At 41.7% G+C, this 22,206-nt stretch overlaps 1 protein-coding gene across 1 annotated transcript; it reads right to left on the bottom strand.

The window, feature by feature from the left end:
• Positions 1-2,813: 2,813 nt before the first annotated feature.
• On the bottom strand, positions 2,814-21,077 carry pdrg1 (p53 and DNA-damage regulated 1). The gene is made up of 5 exons (XM_028576683.1): positions 20,914-21,077; positions 17,418-17,493; positions 17,157-17,231; positions 16,987-17,067; positions 2,814-4,395 (listed from the first exon to the last, which is right to left on the bottom strand). The coding sequence occupies exons 1-5, from the start codon at positions 20,995-20,997 to the stop codon at positions 4,313-4,315; spliced, it is 399 nt and encodes a 132-aa protein (XP_028432484.1). The 5' UTR covers positions 20,998-21,077; the 3' UTR covers positions 2,814-4,312.
• Positions 21,078-22,206: the final 1,129 nt, after the last annotated feature.

The raw sequence follows: 22,206 nt of genomic DNA, 5'->3' as shown, positions 1-22,206 counted from the left end.
AATATTGCCTCAGCGAGGGGAGCGCGATGTTTTCCGCAGTGAAGCTGTCTCATTCACTAGTGTTAGTGATGGACAATTAGGCTACATTGTTTACTGTATATTGCATTTTCATTTAAAATTAGAATTAACATTTGAATATTGTCCACTGTACCACCTTAAAAATTAAATGTCAAACAGCTTATTAATTTTATTATGGTGATAGAATGCCCATACGAGTGGAGTATGTAAAAATGAAAAATGGATTTAATGCACTTTCATTTTATAAAAAAAAATGATATTGCTGTTTAAACAATTTGTTATAAATAATGCTATTTACACATTTACATGGGCTTCCATAAATGACAACAAAAGCCTCCACCGTCTGATATGGTAACTCTTAATAGCCTGCATGCTAACTAGCTGTATTGCCAGCTCCGGCAAATGCTTGCTGAATTAGAGCATGGACTTTGGACTCCACTGCTGTGTATTGGTCTCTTGTTGTTGGGTAATGCCTCTAAACTAGAGCTGGCTGCAGATGTTTCATTTAGTTTCTTCCTTCTCTTTTCGTTTTATTTTTTATTTTTCTCTCTATAGCAGTTACTATATCAACACTGTCATCTCCCGACATATGTTTAACACCCTGCGAAGTAATACAGCTTCTTCATCAAGGGGATCGTCAACTAAAGGAAATGCCATGTTTTGAGAAAAAACAAACTGCCCTAAAACGTGGCGGATATAGACTGAATGAATGAGGAAATGAATGAGGAAATGAAAGAGCGCTGTGTCAGAGGGAGGAGATTGAGAGAAACTCGAGGTCTATTGAAAAATACCTGCTCCCGACCAGGTTAGGTTCTGACTCTGAGGTTAAGTACCCTCTCTTTCTGAAACAGAAAACCCAGAGTTTCCCTCATCTCAGGGTTCATTAAACCTGCTTTCTGAAACAGACCCCTGGTGTGTGTGCGTGCAAGTGCTGGGTTTTTGCTTTCTTTTTTATGGGTGGGCTATGAAGACAGGTGTGTGGAAGGTCCAGTACATGTGTTTGAAGATCCTTTGGTTACCACTTATCTGTACAACACTTTGTTTATGCAAATGCCACTAACTTGGAAAAAACAATAAAGAGATTGGGGTAAAAAAGCCTCCACCATTCAAGTTAACAGCCAAGTCTGTCAAAATAAGCATCTGTGCCCCACACATGAAATGAATTCCCCTAACTACATCAAGATTTGACTTCACATTTACATCTGCAGCTCAGTGACCGCAGAGGTTTCTACACTCACAAACAGCCAATACTTTACAGTAAATCATTACTCCATTCTGCAGATTGGGATGGCATGGGAATGACAGGCAAATTAGATATTTTCTCTAGAAAGCCATTAAACAATTCAATCTCACCACCCACCCACACCCAGATTTAGAAGAATAGATGAATTGCAGATAAATTCAAGTTCTCTCCCAAATAGTGACAGGTGATGGATGTGTTAATTATACATCTTGCCAATCCAGCTGTTGCAGCATTAACACATACCTTCAAACTGGGGTTAAAGTGATGGTTCGGAGTAATTTCACCATAGGGTCCTTTGCACCATGACATCGAGCCAAACACCCCCCGAGGAGCTTTTTTCACCTGGGTCTAACATTGGGAGAGTTAGCTAGAGTTATCAGCGTTATCAGCTGAATAGCTTAGCGCAGGGGCTAATGGACCCACGTTTGTACCTCGTAAATGACCCCACTAATAATGCCCGAAATGATACCAAACGTCTACAGTACAAATACAAATACAAATAGGTTATGTACTCATAAAACGATGGATTGGAAAGTTTGTAAGTACACCAGAAGTTTATGTAAATAACACTTGCCTGCTGGCTTCTGCTCTCTGCTGTTGTTGTTGCTGCTGTGAGACGAGTGCTTAGGGCCGTCTACAAATTACAACACCGAAAAGAGATGCAAAGAGAGAGCAGGCAAGTTTTCATAAACTTCTGGGGTACTTACAAACTTTCCAATCCATCGTTTTATGAGTACATAACCTATTTGTACTAGTGTAGAAGTTTGGTATCATTTCGGGCATTATTAGTGGGGTCATTTACGAGATACAAACGTGGGTCCATTAGCCCCTGCGCTAATAAGCTATTCAGCTGATAACGCTACTCTACGCTAACTCTCCCAATGTTAGACCCAGGTGAAAAAAGCTTCTAGGGGGGGTGTTTGGCTTGAGGTCATGGTGCAAAGGACCCTAGGGTGAAATTACTCCGAACGATCACTTTAATGTTATTGTACAATGCACATTATGGTCTTTAATACTTCTCCACTATACACTGCTGAACCCACTATAATTATAGTTTATGGATGTATGCCATTGTTCTTGGGAGGAAATAATTAGCTATTGTAGTCTAGTAGAGGCAAACCTTGTATTATCAATCATCAGTTTGTAGTTTCACAGTTGGAAGACAAACGCTGTGTGTCAGGGAGTCATTTTCTCAACATAGCACGGTTGCGTACCTTGTTGGGTATAATTGTCTAACATTTGAGTTGATCAGCAGGTTCCCATCCTTTGACTCATAAATTCATCACTCATGGTTCTAGGTCGAGAGTGGTGGCATGCAACCAACATCTGAGGAGATTGTGAAACAAAACTACCACCACCTCCGTACACATGTACACACACACGTACGTACAAACACGTACGTACACACACACATGTACAAACAAACACACACACGTACATACAAACAAACAAACAAACAATGTGACTGTTGTTTCTTTCTCCCTTTACCTGAGGCTGTCCATTTCTTCTCAAGCTCAACAGCATGTCAGACCAGGGAATTAGAGGCCAATACTTTATTTTACACAGTTTATTCCTGAGGACAGCACCCTGTCTACTCATGTAGGCATGTCTCAGTCAGGCAAAACAAAAAGGCATACTGAAAACACATATAGTAACTGAACATAAATACAAATGACCCAAAATCATAAACATGCATTTATAGCGAGATGGTAAATACAGTTCATGGACAAAAACCTGCAAACACTATGAAAAAAAACATTTCACATAATGCACTGAAAAACACACTAGACATCTGCTAAGTGCCGTACACTTGCACTGCCACCTTGTGGCCATTCACAGCCCACATATAGTGATTAGATAGTCCCGTCCTGTCCTGTCCAACGCTCCTCCTGTCCAGTCTCACAGAGTATTTATTTTACTTCTAAAAATTGGTTAGGAAAACTACAGTTTATTGCAACTTGGGGTTTATCTTCATAGCTCTGGTCCTCGGCTCTATTGGTTATGAGGTTGTACACACCAAAGTGAACTCCTGAGATCTGTGAACGTGGGGACATCACTATAAATATGTCCAATGAGCAGTCACTCAAACAGGTTGGAAATAAAGCCAATAGCTTAAACAAAAGTACTTGGACGAGAAAAACAGCAAATGGTTTTTTAAAGAAAGGTTGACCTCCTTACAAATCCTTTCCATAATGATGTCAGACACTTAGAATATTATATCTGAGCCTGTCAGTGGCAAAAAGAGCACTTCTGTGAAGGTTCAGTAAATACAAGCTGGACAATTGTCCTATTAACTTACACTGTAGCTTGTTTCTCTGCTGCCGACTGCAGCGATCTCTCTTAATACTGGACCAATGTCAAAGATTGTTGTTCCCATCAGTCACTTAGTCTTACTCTATTAGATCTATCTCCTCTTTTCATCAGTTTCAGATGGCTCTTCTTAATTATTTGCATACAAGCTGCAACTGTTTTTCTCATGCTTGATATTTTTTTTATTTTTTCATCTACTTATTTATTTTTATTATTTTAATATTGTTTTTTGTATTTTCATTTTTTTTAACTGTATAGGAAGGACCTTCAATGTTTACTGTCTAATATTTAATGGTTTAAATGGGGAGGATATGGGTGGTTTTGGTGTGAAGGAGAGCTTTGCTATTGTTTGTTAGTATGTATGTATGTATGTATGTATGTATGTATGTTTTTCTTGTAGTCTCCACAAGTTGTTTTGGTAACTTTTTTTGTCTAATTGTGAATGTATTCTATATGTTTGCTTTTAAGGACCCCCTTGAAAACGAGATGCTACATCTAATAAAGAATTTCTCACTTAGACACAAAAACATAGGATAATAGGGTCCAAGTTGAAAAAAACTGTAGTTACCCTTTAACTGAGAGACATAGGATACAATGTTTGACATTCATTTCTAAAATGTCCTAAAGGCAGGTGATGAAGATGTAAATGATTCAGGAAGCTACTGTAGCACCTTCAGATCATCCAGAGGTTAGCACGTCACAGTAGCATCAGGCTCTGTCCTCATGTCATCAGATCTGATGTCATCTCTTTAAAAGACCGTTAATAGCTTTGATTTCATCAGTGGACAGAGGAGAAAGATTGTAGCCTCTCAGCTCAGGTTTCCCTGCAAACAAACAGACAAACAAACACACCTGCATCATGCCCAGACTGCTGGGAGGACATTCAGAGTACTGACAGACTAGCTTTGACTTCAGTTACCATCAAGTTCTAAGGAGGTATCATTCAGTGAATAAAAGCAACAGGAACCTTCCATTTGCACTGGATTTAATTGTGATGGAGGTCTTTTTACAAAAATAACACCCAGGATTTCCCCTTGTCAACTGGTTTATCAAAGGAATAAGTATTGAGTTGCAAGCAGTCACTGAACCACTGAGAGACATTCAGAGTTCACACAGCATCAACAGAATGACCGGTGGAAAGAATTTCAATTTGAAATGTTAAAATAGGCCAGTTATTTCCATGTCATTCGGTCTATTAAAACAATGAACAGTCATGTTTTATTCATTTAAATGACTGTAGACCGTAGCGCATGCGATAAAAGGGAAAAACTTTATTTGTATGCGCTCTGGTTGAATTCACTAGACTACCGTAGGTTTACAAACGGCGACAAGCAAGCGGGAAGGTCAAAGCCCAAGCCATGGCGAAACGGAAATATTGCAAATTACTTTATGAAACCAAGCAGCAGCTGATCCAACGTAAATTAAGCTAAGAAATAGCCGGCACCAGCTACAGGCCCTCTCATTAAAGGGTAACTACTGTATTTTTTTTTAATTGTATATTAATTTATTTTCACTTCACTCGGCTTTGCGTCGTGCCTAACAGGCTACTGTTTTGACCCTTTGCCATACTTCCTCGTAACACATCCTGCTGCTGCAGAATAGCAACGCGGATTTCGGTGCCTCATTCCAGTGCCACTGATATGCCTGCGCTTCTCTCTGATGCTCTGAAACACTCTGCACGTGACACTAGTTAACACTACACTCGACAGCAGCTAACATTAGCCTACCGCTAGCTAGTAGCTGGATTAAACACGGTTACAATGCTGACAGCTAAAGCTAAACGGTGTAAAGTTTGTCTGTATTTCACTGTAGAGGACTGTGACACCGGGATGTAACAATCTGCAGCTGCCATTGACAGACGGTGCGTTCAATGAAACTGGTAACCTACAGTCTCGTGGTGCATTCAAAGTTATTGTTAAATGCCCTTTTCCCATCTTGTGGTTGTTTTTGTCGTTCAACAGCTATTTACTAGTGAAATAGGTTTTTGTTATAGTTATTACATTATTAAATCATTTAATTTTGACCATATGGCCTTAGCAATAAACAAGCCGTTCTTTAATGTCGCCAACTGTTGTTTAGTACCCTTCTTTTTTTTTTTCACTTTCTTAAAAAGTATCGGTTCAGGCACTGTTAAGGCACCGGTACAGTTTTAAAAGTACCGCTTTAGCACACAGTATCCAAACCAAACAACACCTAACCCTGATATAGACTCTAGATTCAAATGTGTGACTAGATTCACAGTTGTTTACAGTAAATAAATAAATAATAAACAGCCCTAAAATATAAATATATATATATATATATATATATATACACACACACACACACATATATATACACACACACATACATACATACATATATACATACATACATATATATAGCTCTTTGTAGTTTTGCTTATTTGAAGCTAATGTTCTTGCACCTACTTCTGCTGTCTGGTGTTTGTACCATCAAGGTTGAAAGCACTTAATTTGAAGTAGCTTTGGATAAAAGCGTCAGCTAAATGTAATGTAATGAAATGAAATGACTCGAAATGAGGGAGAATTGAACAACATTGGCAGCCAAGATTGCAGGTTTCCCTGCCGTTAGTGTGCAACTACAGTACTTGTGGGAATAAACACTGCAGTAGCGTTAAAGGTCCAATATGTAATATTTGTACTGTAATAAATCCAAAAATGACACCAATGCCTCATCAGATATTAAGGAAAAATGTTAAACTGAAATAGTATCTTTTCTGACAACAATGCTAATTTCAGTATTTTTTCTTTTTGAAATTTACATTCCGTGACGGAATTTATGTTTATGTTTTGGTCTGTGTGTTGTTATCAACGGCCCAGTTTGACAGGCAGGCCAGGTTGCCAGATATACCTGTAAAAACGAAAACCCAGCGCGCTACAGCTGTAACGGTAGTACAGCCATGAAAGCAGCAAACAAACGAACAGGATCAACGGAGATAGATTGACATTGACATTAAAAAAAAGAAAACAGCATGTTTCTAACAGTTGCGTGACCAGAGACGTAACAACCCCCTGGTAAATATTGGAGATGTATTTGAAAGATGGAGACAGCTTAGAGCCCAAAAGGACGCAGAGTTGGCTTATTTTCTCCTGAACAGGTAAGCATTAGCTTCAGGCTAATTTATCACAGCTACTAGGGACGGGCATTTTTTGTCATTTCCACATTTGTGTACTCACATTGAATTATAGAGCTAGAGTAACCGAGTTGGTTACTCGCAAAAACAATTGAGACATAGCCAGTAAAGTGATCCCGACTGGTCCTGGCTAACGCCGTTATGCTAACCCTGCTAACTGTTAACGTTACCGGGAGGACCAGGCAAGCAGCCCATGGCTGTTTACAGCGTGTAGCCTCTTCAGCGACTGGAGCCGACAACGGTGAGTTATTTTAAACCACGAGAGGGGGGCTGTAAATCGGAAAGAGAAGACTGAGTTTGCAGTGTGTTTAGCGATTGTTGCCGTAATTCTAAGCCAATGAAGTGTGTTCCGTCGGCAAGGTAGTGGTATTTTTAGCGTTTCGTGTTGTAATTCTAAGCCGAGGAAGTGTGCCTGACTGGCGTGTGGAGAGGACAGTGAGGACGAGGTTGTTGTGTTTTTAGCGTTTCGTATTGTAATTTTAAGCCGAAAAAGTGTGTCTGTCAGTTGGTTACAGAGCTCCGCGTGAGCACGGGCTTTTATGACTGTCAATATAGCCAGCATCTACCGTTAGCTACTCCGCTGTGCTGTGGAGTAATGTCTGGCTATGTGCGACTAGCATCTAACGTTAGCTACTCAGCTGTGAGACTAGCATCTAACGTTAGCTACTCTGCTGTGCTGTGGAGTAACGTCTGGCTATGTGAGAAAAGCGTCTAGCAACATTGTTGTGAATGCTGCGGTCTCAGCCTGGCAACCCCCGTGAACTTCGAGTCTGGGCAGGAGGGGGCGGGGGAAACGACTCTCCAGTATTTTGAATTGGTAGTGCAGTAACTATTTTAACTGCTAGCTGCCAGTATTACACACAATATTACATATTGCACCTTTAAAAAAAACTCTTCAGTAGCCTGCCTGGAGCAGATGACCAATCATAGTAACCCAGCTGAGTGGTACGTGACACGGAGCTGAGAGTAGAAAACAACTGTTGAAACAGGAGATTTCAGAACAGTGGGAAATCTTGAGGTTTTTGCTCAAGGGAATTTTTCTGAAATACGTTTACCTCATTATTTGAAGCTTTGGCCACATTTAACATTATAGATATGACAGAAAATACGGGAAAGCATAATAGGTTCCCTTTAAGCGCAATAAACACTGACAATATTTGACTGGAATCTTTCCAGGGTAAAATGAAATCTTACAGGTCATATGACCACCAACCCCCCTCTCGCACGGCTGTACAGTAGCAATTTGAATTCAGCCAGCACAAACCCCAGGGCCAGGTTCACAGTGCTGTGAGATAGCCACACCCCTTCAATTTAATATTATAAAATGGAAATAGATAGAAAGGGAAAATAAATAAATGTGGACTTCTAAAATAAAATTCCTGTGAAATAAATAACAGTAGTAGTTTTTCATTTAAAAAAAAAAACATATTTATACATAAACATATTTATTCATATTGCAGGCATGAAAACGGGTCAGGGGTGAAAAAGGTGAGAAGGATATTACCCCTCTAGGGGGGTCCGGGGGCATGCTCCCCCGGAAGAAAATTTGAAATATTTCATATTTTCAAGCATCAATTTGATGCATTTTGAGATGCATTTTTTTTGCCAACCAACTGTGTAATATTTCAATATACACTCATTAAAGTTAATTTGACTGGCAAAAAAGGTTAAAGTCCTTCTGACATAACACAATAATTTTCCAGCAGGGGACCCCAAACTTCCCTTTCCCGAGCAACATTAACCAGCTCCGACTGGGGGATCCCGAGGCGTTCCCAGGCCAGGTTGGAGACATAATCCCTCCACCTAGTCCTGGGTCTTCCCCGAGGCCTCCTCCCAGCTGGACGTGCCTGGAACACCTCCCTAGGGAAGCGCCCAGGGGGCATCCTTACCAGATGCCCGAACCACCTCAACTGGCTCCTTTCGACGCGAAGGAGCAGCGGCTCTACTCCGAGCTCCTCACGGATGACTGAGCTTCCCACCCTATCTCTTAGGGAGACGCCAGCCACCCTCCTGAGGAAACCCATTTCGGCCGCTTGTACCCTGGATCTCGTTCTTTCGGTCATGACCCAGCCTTCATGACCATAGGTGAGGGTAGGAACGAAAACTGACCGGTAGATTGAGAGCTTTGCCTTCTGGGTCAGCTCTCTTTTCGTCACAACGGTGCGCCGATTCTCCGACCAATCTCCCGCTCCATTGTCCCCTCACTCGCGAACAAAACCCCAAGGTACTTGAACTCCTTCACTTGGGGTAAGGACTCATTCCCTACCTGGAGAAGGCATTCTATCGGTTTCCTGCTGAGAACCATGGCCTCCGATTTAGAGGTGCGGATCCTCATCCCAACTGCTTCACACTCGGTTGCGAACCGATCCAGTGAGTGCTGAAGGTCACAGGCCGATGATGCCATCAGGACCACATCATCTGCAAAGAGCAGCGATAAGATCCCCAGCCCACCAAACTGCAACCCCTCCCCACCCCGACTACGCCTCGATATCCTGTCCATAAATATTACAAACAGGATTGGATTGGTGACAAAGCGCAGCCCTGGCGCAGGCCAACCCTCACCTGAAACGAGTCTGACTTACGCCTAGAACCCGGACACAGCTCTCACTTTGGTCGTACAGAGATTGGATGGCCCTGAGTAGAGACCCCCCTCACCCATACTCCCGCAGCACCTCCCACAGTATCTCCCGGGGACCCGGTCATACGCCTTCTCCAAATCCACAAAACACATGTAGACCGGTTGGGCATACTCCCAGGCTCCCTCCAGGATCCTTGCGAGAGTGAATAGCTGGTCCGTTGTTCCACGACCAGGACGGAATCCGCATTGTTCCTCCTCAACCCGAGGTTCGACTATCGGCCGAACCCTCCTTTCCAGCACCTTGGAGTAGACTTTACCAGGGAGGCTGAGAAGTTTGATACCCCTGTAATTGGCACACACCCTCTGGTCCCCCTTTTTAAAAAAGGGGAACCACCACCCCAGTCTGCCACTCCTTTGGCACCGTCCCAGACTTTCACGCAATGCTGAAGAGGCGTGTCAACCAGGACAGCCCCTCCACACCCAGAGCCTTGAGCATTTCTGGATGGATCTCATCAATCCCCGGGGCTTTGCCACTGTGGAGTTGTTTGACTACATCAGTGACTTCCGCCTGGGAAATCGACGACAATCCCCAGTTATCCTCCAGCTCTGCCTCTAACATAGAGGGCGTATTAGTCGGATTCAGGAGTTCCTCAAAGTGCTCCTTCCACCGCCCTATTACCTCCTCAGTTGAGGTCAACAGTGTCCCATCCTTACTGTACACAGCTTGGATGGTTCCCTGCTTCCCCCTCCTGAGGTGGCGAACAGTTTTCCAGAAGCACTTTGGTGCCGACCGAAAGTCCTTCTCCATGTCTTCTCCAAACTTCTCCCACACCCGCTGCTTTGCCTCTTTTACGGCAGAGGCTGCAGCCCTTCGGGCCCTTCGGTACCCTGCAACTGCCTCCGGAGTCCTCCGGGATAGCATATCCCGGAAAGACTCCTTCTTCAGTCGGACGGCTTCCCTGACCACTGGTGTCCACCACGGTGTTCGTGGGTTACCGCCCCTTGAGGCACCTAAGACCCTAAGACCACAGCTCCTCGCCGCAGCTTCAGCAATGGAAACTTTGAACATTGTCCACTCGGGTTCAATGCCCCCAGCCTCCACAGGGATGCACAAAAAGCTCCGCCCGGAGGTGTGAGTTGAAAGTCTGTCGGACAGGGCCTCCTCCAGACGTTCCCAATTTACCCGCACTACACGTTTGGGCTTACCAGGTCTGTCCAGAGTCTTCCCCCACCCCCTGACCCAACTCACCACCAGATGGTGATCGGTTGACATCTCTGTCCCTCTCTTCACCCGAGTGTCCAAAACATACGGCCTCAGATCAGATGAAACGATTATGAAATCGATCATTGACCTTCGGCCTAGGGTGCTCTGGTACCAGGTACACTTATGAGCATCCCTATGTTCGAACATGGTGTTCGTTATAGACAATCCATGACTAGCACAGAAGTCCAAAAACAAACAACCACTCTGGTTTAGATCAGGGAGGCCGTTCCTCCCAATCACGCCTCTCCAGGTGTCTCCATCATTGCCCACGTGTGCGTTGAATGTGGATTTACATATTGCAATAATATCATAGTCCTACAATGAATCATTGTGAAATCTTTTCATTTTTTTTGGAATACTTTATTTTCATTTTCAAGTTTACAAGAACAGGAACAAACACAAACCGATAACCCCCCATCCCCCCTCCCCAAAAGGATGCTCCAAAGTTTTAAAGTAGGTATACAGTGTTTCGAGGTCAGTCACATTCCAACAACACATTATCCACATAATCTAGATAGGGTTGCCAAATTTTAATAAAAGGTGTTGTATCCCTTTCTAAGATTATATGTTATTTTCTCTAAAGGCACACAGTTATTCATTTCTAAATACCATTTAGTCATGGATAGAGGGGAATCAGACTTCCATGTGACGGCAATACACTTTCTGGCCACCGCCAGGGCTATTTCCAGAAATTTTATTTGAAATTTATTAAGTGTTATATCAATTTTCGCAAAGTTCCCCAACAAGCAAAATTCTGGGTCAACAGGTAATGAAATCTGATTAATCTTAGACATAACATCACAGAAGTCAATCCAGAAATCTCTCACTTTCACACATAACCAAGTACAGTGTAGGAAAGAGCCCACATCAGCAGCACATCGGAAACATGTATCAGATAGATCAGGCTTAGACTTATGAATTTTCTCTGGGGTCAAATACAGCTGATGAAGGAAATTATAGTGGACAAGCCTGTACCGTGCATTAATTGTGGCAGATAAACTGTCTTGACACAGCTCTGACCAATGTTGGTCTTCAATCGTGATATTCAAGTCTGATTCCCACCTCTCCTTAGACCTGTACAGAGCCGGTTTAGGACATTCAGATATTAACAAAGAATATACCTTAGAGATGAACTTATATGGACCACCATCATGTAACAATTTTTCCATTTCCGTGAGTTTGGGTATAGCCATGGTATTGTTCAAAGTGCTTCTCAGGAATGACCGCAGTTGGAGGTAACAAAAGAAAGTATTGTTAGACAAATTGTATTTTCTCCTTAACTGTTCAAAAGTCATGAAGAATCCGTTTTCACAACAGTCCTCCAATCTACGAATCCCATTATGATACCATGCTTCCAGGATCTTATGGTTTACAGTCAGAGGGATAAGGTAGTTTTGTTTTAAAGGTGATTTTGGTGACAGTCCTATCTCCTTGCCAATGATTTTATGTACATCATACCAAAGCTTAATGAGATGTAATAAAATTGGATTATCAGTCTTTTTGGACAAAAGTCGGTAGTTGTATTTGTAAACAAAATCACTGAAAGAATCGTCTTTCAAAGAAGAGAATGCAATATGAGCCCAGGACGGAGTTGCGTCATTCTCAGACAGAGAAAAGAAATCGCATTTGGGCTGCAAAGTAATATTTTTTAAGATTGGGTAGCTGAAGTCCCCCTGACTTATAGTCCCACGTCAGTTTCTCCAAAGATATTCTTGGTACCTTGTTATTCCAAATGAATTGTCTTACATTTTTATTAAGGGTTTTAAAAAAAGTCTGAGGTAATGAAATAGGCAGTGATTGAAAGAGGTACTGCAGCCTCGGCAAAATGTTCATTTTAATGCAGTTAATCCTCCCAATCAAAGTGATGGGGAGGTTAATCCATCTGTGCAGATCTTCTTCAATTTTTTTAAGCAGCGGACTGTAATTCAATTTATAAAGATTTTTTAAGTTATTGTCCACCACTATACCAAGATATTTTATTCCAGTTGGGGCCCATTTGAACGCAGATGCACTTTGACACGCAGGGTAGTTGAATGTTGTTAATGGGATTATTTCACTTTTATCATAGTTTACCTTATATCCTGAGACAGTACCATAGGTGTCCAATAAATCCTGTAGTCGAGTAAGAGAGTGAGGAGGGCTAGCAAGTTAATTTTATGGGTTGTCTGACCAACCTTAAATCCTTTTATATCAGGGTCCCTTCTGATTGCCTCCGCCAGAGGCTCAATGGCTAAGACAAACAGCCTCGGGGACAGTGGACATCCCTGTCTACTGGATCTATTTAGGAAAAACGGCGATGAGGTTTGCCCATTAGTAGTGATCCTTGCTTTGGGTTTGTGATATAGGGTTCTCACCCAACTAATAAACACTTGTCCAAAACCGAATTTCGTTAATACCTTAAATAAATAAGGCCATTCCAGCCTATCGAAGGCTTTTTCGGCGTCTAACGCCACAGCCACAGTGTGATCAGATCTTGATTTAGCTAAATGGATTATATTAAAAACCTACTTAAATTATTGGCAGATAGGCATTTTTGAATAAAGCCACTCTGATCCGGGTTAATTATTTTTGGTAATATCAGACTAAGCCTATTTGCTAACACCTTAGAAATCAATTTATAATCTGAGTTCAATAATGAGATGGGCCTATAAGAGGCGCATTTTAGTGGGTCTTTACCTTTTTTAAGTATAACTGTGATTATGGCAGTCGAAAAAGATTCGGGAAGCGTATGTGTTTTGGACGAAAGGCTTATTACATCCATAATCAGTGGGACAAGTAAATCTTTAAATTCTTTATAAAATTCAGGGGGAAACCCGTCCTCTCCTGGGGATTTATTAGACTGCAGTGAATTTAGGGCTTTTACAATTTCCGCCCGAGTGAAAGGAAGGTCAAGATTCTTTTGGTCCTCTTCACTAATTTCTTGCAATTTAATTTTAGACAAAAAGTTGTCAATATGAGTCAAATCGCCGGGCAGTTCTGATTTGTACAAATTTGAATAAAAATGTTTAAATGTATCATTTATTTCTGTTGGGTTATATGAGATAGGGCCTGCTTCAGTTCGAATGGCATTGATACTCCTAGTGCTTTCCTTTGCCTTCAGTTGCCAGGACAAGATTTTATGTGCCTTCTCTCCCAATTCATAATACCTCTGTTTAGTTCTTAAAATAGCTCTTTCAATTTTATAGGTATTTAACGTATTGTATTGAAGTTTTTTCTGGACTAAAGATTGATATGTGTCCGAAGAACCATTTCTTTGATAATCTTTTTCCAAGAGCAAAATTTCTTTTTCCAACTTATCAATATCTTCTGTGTATTGCTTTTTCAAACCCTTTGTATAAGATATTATCTGTCCCCTCAGAAAGGCCTTTAACGTATCCCATAAAATAAAACTGCTACGAGATGAGGCACAGTTTGTTTCACAAAACAATTTAATCTGACCCCTTATGAACGCGCAAAAATCAGCTCTTTGGAGTAGAGTGGGATTAAGGCGCCACCTATAGGGTGTTTTGGGCTTATCTGGGAATAAAATGGACAAGGTCAATGGCGAGTGATCAGATAAAGTTCTAGATAAATATTCTGCATTTAATGCTCTATGAAATAGGTGGGTGGACAATAAGAATAAATCAATTCTAGTATGGGATTTATGAGGGCATGAGTAAAAGGAATAATCCCGAGTCTGAGGATGCATCTGCCTCCAAATGTCTATTAAATTGAGATCTCTCATATACATTTGAGTGGTCTTGGTTGCTCTCGACTTGAAGATGGTCTTAGTCTTTGTCCAGAGCAGGATCTAAACAGAAATTTGTCCCCCCTATAAGTATGTTTTGCTGGAATTTTTAAAAATATATCTTGCATGAACAATCATCAAAAATTGGGTGCATAAAGTTTAGGAGTGACCATTGTTCTGAGAATATTCTACAGTTAATAAAGACATAACCCCTGAGGGATCAGTGATAGTATCAAGTATTTCCAGAGGTGTATTTTTGTTTATCAAAATGGCCACTCCTCTGGCCTTTGAATTGAATGATGCACACTACCTGCCCTTTCATTTTTATGCTGGAAAGGTCTTGTAGGAAAGCGATATCTACTTGTAACTTTTTAAGATATGTCAAGACCCTTTTCCTTTTAATCGTTCAATCCATTAACATTAAAACTGACAAACTTCAATATGCTGTCCATAAAGATTCAGTTTCCCCTGACCTCTCATAATATTAGAGTAAACAAAGTATTTGAAAGATAGTGTGTAACATCACCCAACCAAAAGGGAAGACAAAAAAAAAATATAGTGTATAGAACCCCACAGTGCCAGCCCCAAAACAAGACACCTCCCTTCATCTGGAAAGGTCTTGTATTAACAAATCTAACTTAAATCTAAGGTATCCTGCTTCCCCGGCTCTCCGACATATAATATAAGACATTATATTAAACACTCTAGAGTAACAATGACTGCCACGACAGTCTCTTTTTTTTAACAAAAAGAAAGAAAAACTAGAACAAACTAGTGAACAATATCGTGAGACAGTGGTAGCTTACATTTTTTTTTTTTTTCGATGACCACAAAAATATGTCCGGTAACTTGCTTACACCTCTCTTCAGTTTCCCCATGCGTGGCCTCTCACAAACATTGCTGCTTCTTTTGGTGTTTTAAATACTTTCCTTTTCCCATCTGGGAGCGTTATCCTCAAAGTAGCAGGGTAGAGTAAAGCAAACTGGACATCCCTAGATCTCAGCTCTTTCTTCACCTGGTCGTATTCCTTTCGGCGCTTCACCAGGCTGGCACTCAGGTCAGGAAAAAACATCACTGGTGTATTCTCGTACATTATGGGGCCTTTGTTTTCTCTGGATAGTTTTGCGGCCGTACGGAGTATCTTCTCCCGATCCTGGTACTTCAGCAGGCGTATCAACACGGCCCTCGGCCTCTCCTCCACGGATGGTCTTGGTGCGAGTGCCCGGTGTGCACTCCCCTCACAACCCTCACGTACGTTAAGGACGCGGATATTATTTCGTCTGCTATAATTCTCAAGTGACTCAACTTTCTCCATCAAATGCTCATTGTCTTTAGCTAACTTGTTCACCCGAGAGTCCAACCCGATGAGCTGGTCTTCCGCCGTCCCGATACGCTCCTCTGTCTCGGTGACGCGGGATGTCAGGTTATCAAGCAAAGACTTTAGCCCCGAGATTGACTCATTGATCTCCGCCGTCTTGGTATCCAGTTTATTGGAGAGGGCTTGGTTTCCATTTCGTATCTCCTGAAGTATGAGAGCATTGTCCCCCGTAGGTTGCACTTGACCGTGCGCCATCTTGCTAACGCTAGCCTCTTGTTTCGGGCTTTCCTCTTGGCACGATGCAAAGGGCACAGTTACCGAATTTGCTTGCTTATTTTTAGATCTTAGGTCCATTGAACAGTTTACAAATCTGAATAGATGAAATTTTTGGTTTCTGTAAAGGGTTAAGAGTGTTTTTAAGGATAAAGTCTTGGAGAGCCTTCAGAGATGCGTCCTTCTAGCTCTGCTGCATCACGTGACCCCTCGTGAAATCTTTTCATATAGCTAGCTAGACGTCTAAAGTCTGGGACAAGGCCGTTATGTTTAAATACCTGCCATGCTGAACCCAAACAGACAGCTTTGTCAAGGCAGTTTGGGCTTCAGATAGCTTTTACAAATCATGTTCCGCTATGAACGTGCAAACACATATCACGGTTGGTCAGTAAAGGCGCAGTCACAGCGGTAGCGGCCGTTGCTGGGAACGTACTCGTATGACAGAGTGCACGGACCGAAGCTTTGTGACTAGCATCTAATGACTAGCAAGCTCTTTCTTACCGCTGCTGCCGTCCAGTGTCTTCCTTGAACATGCGCTGCAGAAGCAAGAACCCGACTCCCTCAATTTAAGGCACCAAGTGCTAAACGGCTTACCATCTCCACCCTTTTCCTCTTGTCCTCTATTCATGCCCAGCGCCATTTATTTTTACTACTTTCTCAATTAAAGCTGCCTGTATCTACATGCTCCAAGTTTGATAAACTTTGCCTCCATTTTTTTTTAGCCGCGTTACCATGGAGACCACACCGGCACCGCACACTGGCATTTCGGCAAAGACCCGCCCTACTTTGCATCCGATTGGCTATAACTGGTTTCATTGGTTGGTGGAACTCGTTTCATTGGTTGGTGGAAGTTCGATGATTGGTTAAATCCAGCGCATTAAAACAAATCCCATGTGGACTTTTTAATTTATTTATTTTTCTAAAATAGTCATACGCCAGAAATCGGGCATCAGGCCTGAGTACTTTTCATGTCTGATATTGACTCATTGATTTATTTCAGGATGTATTTCATAGGCATCTTTATTTATGTATATATTTAATAAAATGGCATTTCATAGGACTATTCCTGTAAATGAGCATGCTGCAGTGGGCCAACCCTACCTTGCATATCATTTAGACGGTTGACTTTAGCTTTCAGTCCTTTGCGAAGTTCGTTTATCTCCTGGTCCAGCTGCTCTTGGTCTACAGGTGACAAACAATGTGTTAAGGATAATCTCATATATCCTACTTTATGATGAAAATGTATCCAATACATTTAGATTTTTTTCTACCTTTCTGAATCATCTCCTTTGTCTTTGATTTGGGAAATTTGATGAACATGTTTCCGAAGCAAACCTTCACTTTCTCTACAAATGACAGAAGTGGTTAGTCAACAACAGTGTTACCACTATGCACCTGACTCATGTCCACTGTGAAATCAACGGGACAATTGTTTCTGTAGGTTAAGCCAATATGTCTATGATATTACTGTTTGATTGACACGTCCACACAACAGAGCCTTTTCTCTTCTCTGAAAATATCCTGTCACTCACCTGAATCTGATATTTCATTTTTCAGTGCGTTCAACGCCTCTCTGTTCCTGTTCCTCCTAGTGTCCAGGTCAACTATCTGAAACACCCACAGAGAACACCAGGTCACAATAGTTATATATGTGCGTAATTGTATGTTTTGAGCACAGAGAACTATATTTTGCAAGCACATTACACTATACTATTACATTACTATAAATAAAATTTAATTGAAAATGTAATTTATTTCGGAAGGGGACAGTACAAATGATAAAACGCATGATTATACAGTACATGGGTTAAAAATGCCAGAATATAGTTTTCATCTGTAGTCCCCTGTTACTGTAGCTGTTAGAGGAGGGTCTAGCTAGTCCACCTACCATTCTGGGATGGGAGAGAAACGTGCTCTGGTTATTGGCATTTCTTTAAACCAATCACAATCGTCATGGGCGGTGCTAAGCACCGGATGGTGCAACGGTGCCTCTGCAGAAGAGCCTTGGCAAGGAACTTGTTTTGGTGGAAAAGTTGTTTTAGTTGTGCAACAGAAAACTCAGATTGGACAGATCTGCTAGCTAGCTGTCTGGATTTACCATGCAGAGATCTGAGGAGCAGTTAACCATAGTCCTCATCAATCCACCGGAGTTTAGAACGCCAACACAAAGAAAGAGGAAGGGGACGGACATCCGGCCAAAATGAGGGACATTTAGGCGGAACTTCTTCTTTTCCAAGTGTGGTGTGTCTCTCTGACCACATATTTAAGGCCGTTTGACTCTCTGTGGTCTGTACATAAAGAATCACACAGATGTTTGTAGAGGCGAACCTGCTCTTCCCAGGCGACCACGAACTGAAAGCGCAGTGGGCATGTAGTTATAAAAATTCAGAGGTGCACGACTATGCACCGCGAAAGATTGCGGAGCCTTTGCGCTGGAAACGACAGCTGTTGTGACGTCATTTTATGGCATCGCGCCGGAAGCACTGCGAACTACGAGAAATAGGCAGTGCAGTTTCTAAATATAGATTTATTTCAATTAAACTATTTCTCGCTTAAAATGTTTTCTGAAACACGTTTCGGTGAACTATTTTGGTAAAATAAGAGATCATATTCCGAACGAGCCACCATTATGGTCGGTTTTGAAATCCCAGAGCAGACAGCCCCACGAGACGTGTTCGTCCAATCAGCTGCAGCCATCACGGTTGTAGGAGGGCGGAGCCTGTTTTCTTTGCTTGTCAGTGGTCATTGAGAGAGAAACTGGTGGCAAGCCCACTAGCGTACAATGCTGGGAAGCAGGGCGATCCCATCCGTGATGGACGCGTATATGGACACGTACCTTAAAGTGATGGTTCGGAGTAATTTCACCCTAGGGTCCTTTGCACCATGACCTCGAGCCAAACACTCCCGAGAAGCTTTTTTCACCTGGGTTTAACATTGGGAGAGTTGGCGTTATCAGCTGAATAGCTTAGCGCAGGGGCTAATGGACCCACGTTTGTATCTCATAAATGACCCCGCTAATAATGCCCGAAATGATACCAAACGTCTACAGTAGTACAAATAGGTTATGTACTCATAAAACGATGGATTGGAAAGTTTATAAGTACACCAGAAGTTTATGTAAATAACACTTGCCTGCTTGCTTCTGCTCTCTGCTGTTGTGGTTGCTGCTGTGAGACGACTGATTAGGGCCGTCTACAAATTACAACACCGAAAAGAGATGCAAAAAAAATATTTTTTAATTTAACTTTTTTTTTTTTTAAGTAAGGGCTGTTTTATAACTAGCAGGAGACAAGTAATAACTGAGGTTTGGAAACATTACCTTATTTAATCATTAAATTAATAAATATTAAGCACTCGTCTAACTGCAGGTAGCAGCAGCAGCAGCAACAGAGAGCAGAAGCAAGCAGGCAAGTGTTATTTACATAAACTTCTGGTGTACTTACAAACTTTCCAATCCATCGTTTTATGAGTGCATAACCTATTTGTACTAGTGTAGAAGTTTGGAATCATTTGGGGCATTATTAGTGGGGTCATTTACGAAATACAAACGTGGGTCCATTAGCCCCTGCGCTAAGCTATTCAGCTGATAACGCTACTCTACGCCAACTCTCCCAATGTTAGACCCAGGTGAAAAAAGCTTCTGGGGGGTGTTTGGTTCGAGGTCATGGTGCAAAGGACCCTAGGGTGAAATTACTCCGAGCCATCACTTTAAAGCATCACACACGCTTCTGGTACGGTAAATCAAGAATATCAAGCATAGACTTGAATGGCAAACGTGGGGGGGCCCCGTGCCTCTGGAACGCATCGCAGACATGCCTGGTGGAAAATATGGATTGCATAAACTGGGTCTGACTGGAAAGCTGAGACTCTTGTGGATCAACTGTATCCACCTGTGATGATGTTAGTCCCTATAGTAGCCATTTCACTGTTGTGGGACCATTATTTTCAAAACTTGACCTCACTGTATAAAATGAGCTGTGGTGACCTCGAGGATAATCACAGATCACCGGAAAAATCTAATTCTTGCAGAAATCTCAAAAGGTTTTCAAAACCAAATCACAGCATGGTTTTTTCTATGGCGTTCTTCAAGGTCTGGGTGTCTATTTGGTGTTTGAGAAAATTCTGACCATTTCTTTTAATCAAGAAATAGTTCAATGTTGCACCAAATCTGTGTAATAAATGTTATAAACTCCAAAATGACTGCAACCACTAATAAGACGTATGTGAATGACCTTAGTAATGTTCTTAGTGCTTAAACATTTGAATAGGTGCCTAACCAAAACCCGTTTTACTGTGGCTTATATATATATATACACATACACTACCGGGGTCACTTAGAAATTTCCATTCCACTCCATTATAGACAGAATACCAGCGGAGATCAGTTGCATTGTTTTTTAACTAGGGCAGCAGATTTCAGATTACATTATGTGCTTACATATTTGCAAAAGGGTTCTACAATGTTTTCTCAGTTATCCTTTTAAAATGATATCGGATTAGTAAACAAGAATGTGCCTTTGGAACATTGGATGAATGGTTGCTGATAATGGGCAATGTAGATATTGCATTAAAGATCAGATCAGCCACTTCTTTTTACAACAGTCAAGAACCCTTTTTCAATTATGTAAGAATATAATGTAATCTGAAAACTGCTGCCCTGATAAAAAAAAAATAAAAAAATAAAACTATGCAACTGATCTCAGCTGGTATTCTGTCTATAATGGAAATTTCTAAGTGACCCCAAACTTTTGACCGGTAGTGTATATGTGCACATATATAAATAAATAAATAAATAAAAGTAACTTTAGTGTTGCTGCTTTTATCAAAGAATAGACTACCAGTACTATTTTATAGCTCACGAGGCATACAATGAACACACACCATGCTGCGTAACGTTAACGTTAACCAATGTAACGTTAGCCTAGCTGCTATAACCTATAACGTTACATATCCTCGCAGGTAACGTTAGCCGTGCTCTGCAAGCTATTCGCAGCTTACTGTTGTCAGGTAAGTATTTGGTAACCTTACCTGTTGTTTAGTGGTCAGAACATCCTCAGCTGCCTCCTCAACTTCTGTCAAATTCTCCAAAACACGCTGGGATACAGCGTCCATGGTAGCTGTGTGAGTATGTGTGTGCTATAAAAATACGTCCGGTCTGAAACAACGTTCTTCTTTCTCTTCTTCTTCTGACCCAGGCACTGGATGCCTTTACGGCACATTGCTGCCTCCCACAGGGCAAAAATATATTCCCATTTATTATCCTATTGCCATACATTGGTTGCCTTGATGTATTCTAGGACAGCTTTTATAGTCCCAGGGTGGTTCCCCGTAGGATTTAACAGGCTTTTCAGTGCTATTGTTTTTGTGCCCAGACTTTTCAGTCTTTCTCTTTCTTCTGTGGAGCCAGTGCATTCCATTAGTAGATGTGTCACTGTCTGTTGTTGTTTATATTCCACCAGTATGTATGCCTTCTTTTCTTGGCTCCAAACTTTCCCTCCTTCAGTGTCATCAGAACTGATGCAGCAGCGTCTGAGCATATCACTGCTTGCCCTGCTTTCCCATACTCTAGCCACTGCAGAGCCCATAATGTAGCCAGCAAATCTGTTGTATGGACTGAAACCCATGGTGATAAAATCCATGGTGATATAGCTGGCCAGTGAACTAGGGGCAACCCCCTCCTCCTGTCCAACTCCATCCTCTCCATCTCCTTATTTATTTCAAAGATAAAACATTTCATCTTCACTTTTGCTCCTGCCCATTTCTAAGCCTTTTCCAGAGCTAACTTGGTGTCCCCCATAGTAGATATATATTGCATTGCCAATTTGGATCTTCTAATTCCCAATGGGCTCTCCCCAAATTTTACAAGTAAGGCCGGAATTGGGATGGTACGGAAGGCCTCACAAACGGCTCTCAGTGCTCTTGCCTGCACTACATCCAGTCTCTTGAGAACGGATTTAGCTGCTGTCCTATAACATAAAACCCCATAAACTAGTCTTGATATGACTATTGCCCTGTAAATCATTATTGTGTATCCTGGCCAGCACACCGCATTCTTCCTGGTAGGGACGGCATCAGTTTTATTACTTTTTCACACTTGCTCACAATGCTGTCACAAAGTACTCCCAATAATTTAAACTTTCCAGTTTTCATTTTGCCAAATTCACATATTTAGTTTTTTCTGTTGATATCTTAAATCCACACTTGCTTCCCCAGTCCATTATCAGGACATTGAATATCACTGGACAGATTTGGCTTCACTGTGGTGTTCCATCCTCAATGCATGTGCCATTCGATAACGCCTCTCCCACCCTTATCTGAATT

This window comes from Perca flavescens, chromosome 4, assembly GCF_004354835.1.
Source record: "Perca flavescens isolate YP-PL-M2 chromosome 4, PFLA_1.0, whole genome shotgun sequence".
Taxonomy (NCBI): Eukaryota; Metazoa; Chordata; class Actinopteri; order Perciformes; family Percidae; genus Perca; species Perca flavescens.
The sequence above is the reverse complement of the archived record's forward strand: the minus strand, read 5'-3'. Positions and strand labels throughout refer to the sequence as shown.

Excerpts from the sequence above, each read along its gene's own strand:
- pdrg1 (XM_028576683.1), bottom strand. The coding sequence starts at position 20,997 with ATGGACGCTGTATCCCAGCGTGTTTTGGAGAATTTGACAGAAGTTGAG. Across the intron at positions 17,068-17,156 it reads AAAGGAGATGATTCAGAAAG|ACCAAGAGCAGCTGGACCAG; the intron begins GTAGAAAAAAAT and ends TGTCACCTGTAG. Across the intron at positions 4,396-16,986 it reads CCGTCTAAATGATATGCAAG|GGAAACCTGAGCTGAGAGGC; the intron begins GTAGGGTTGGCC and ends GTTTGTTTGCAG.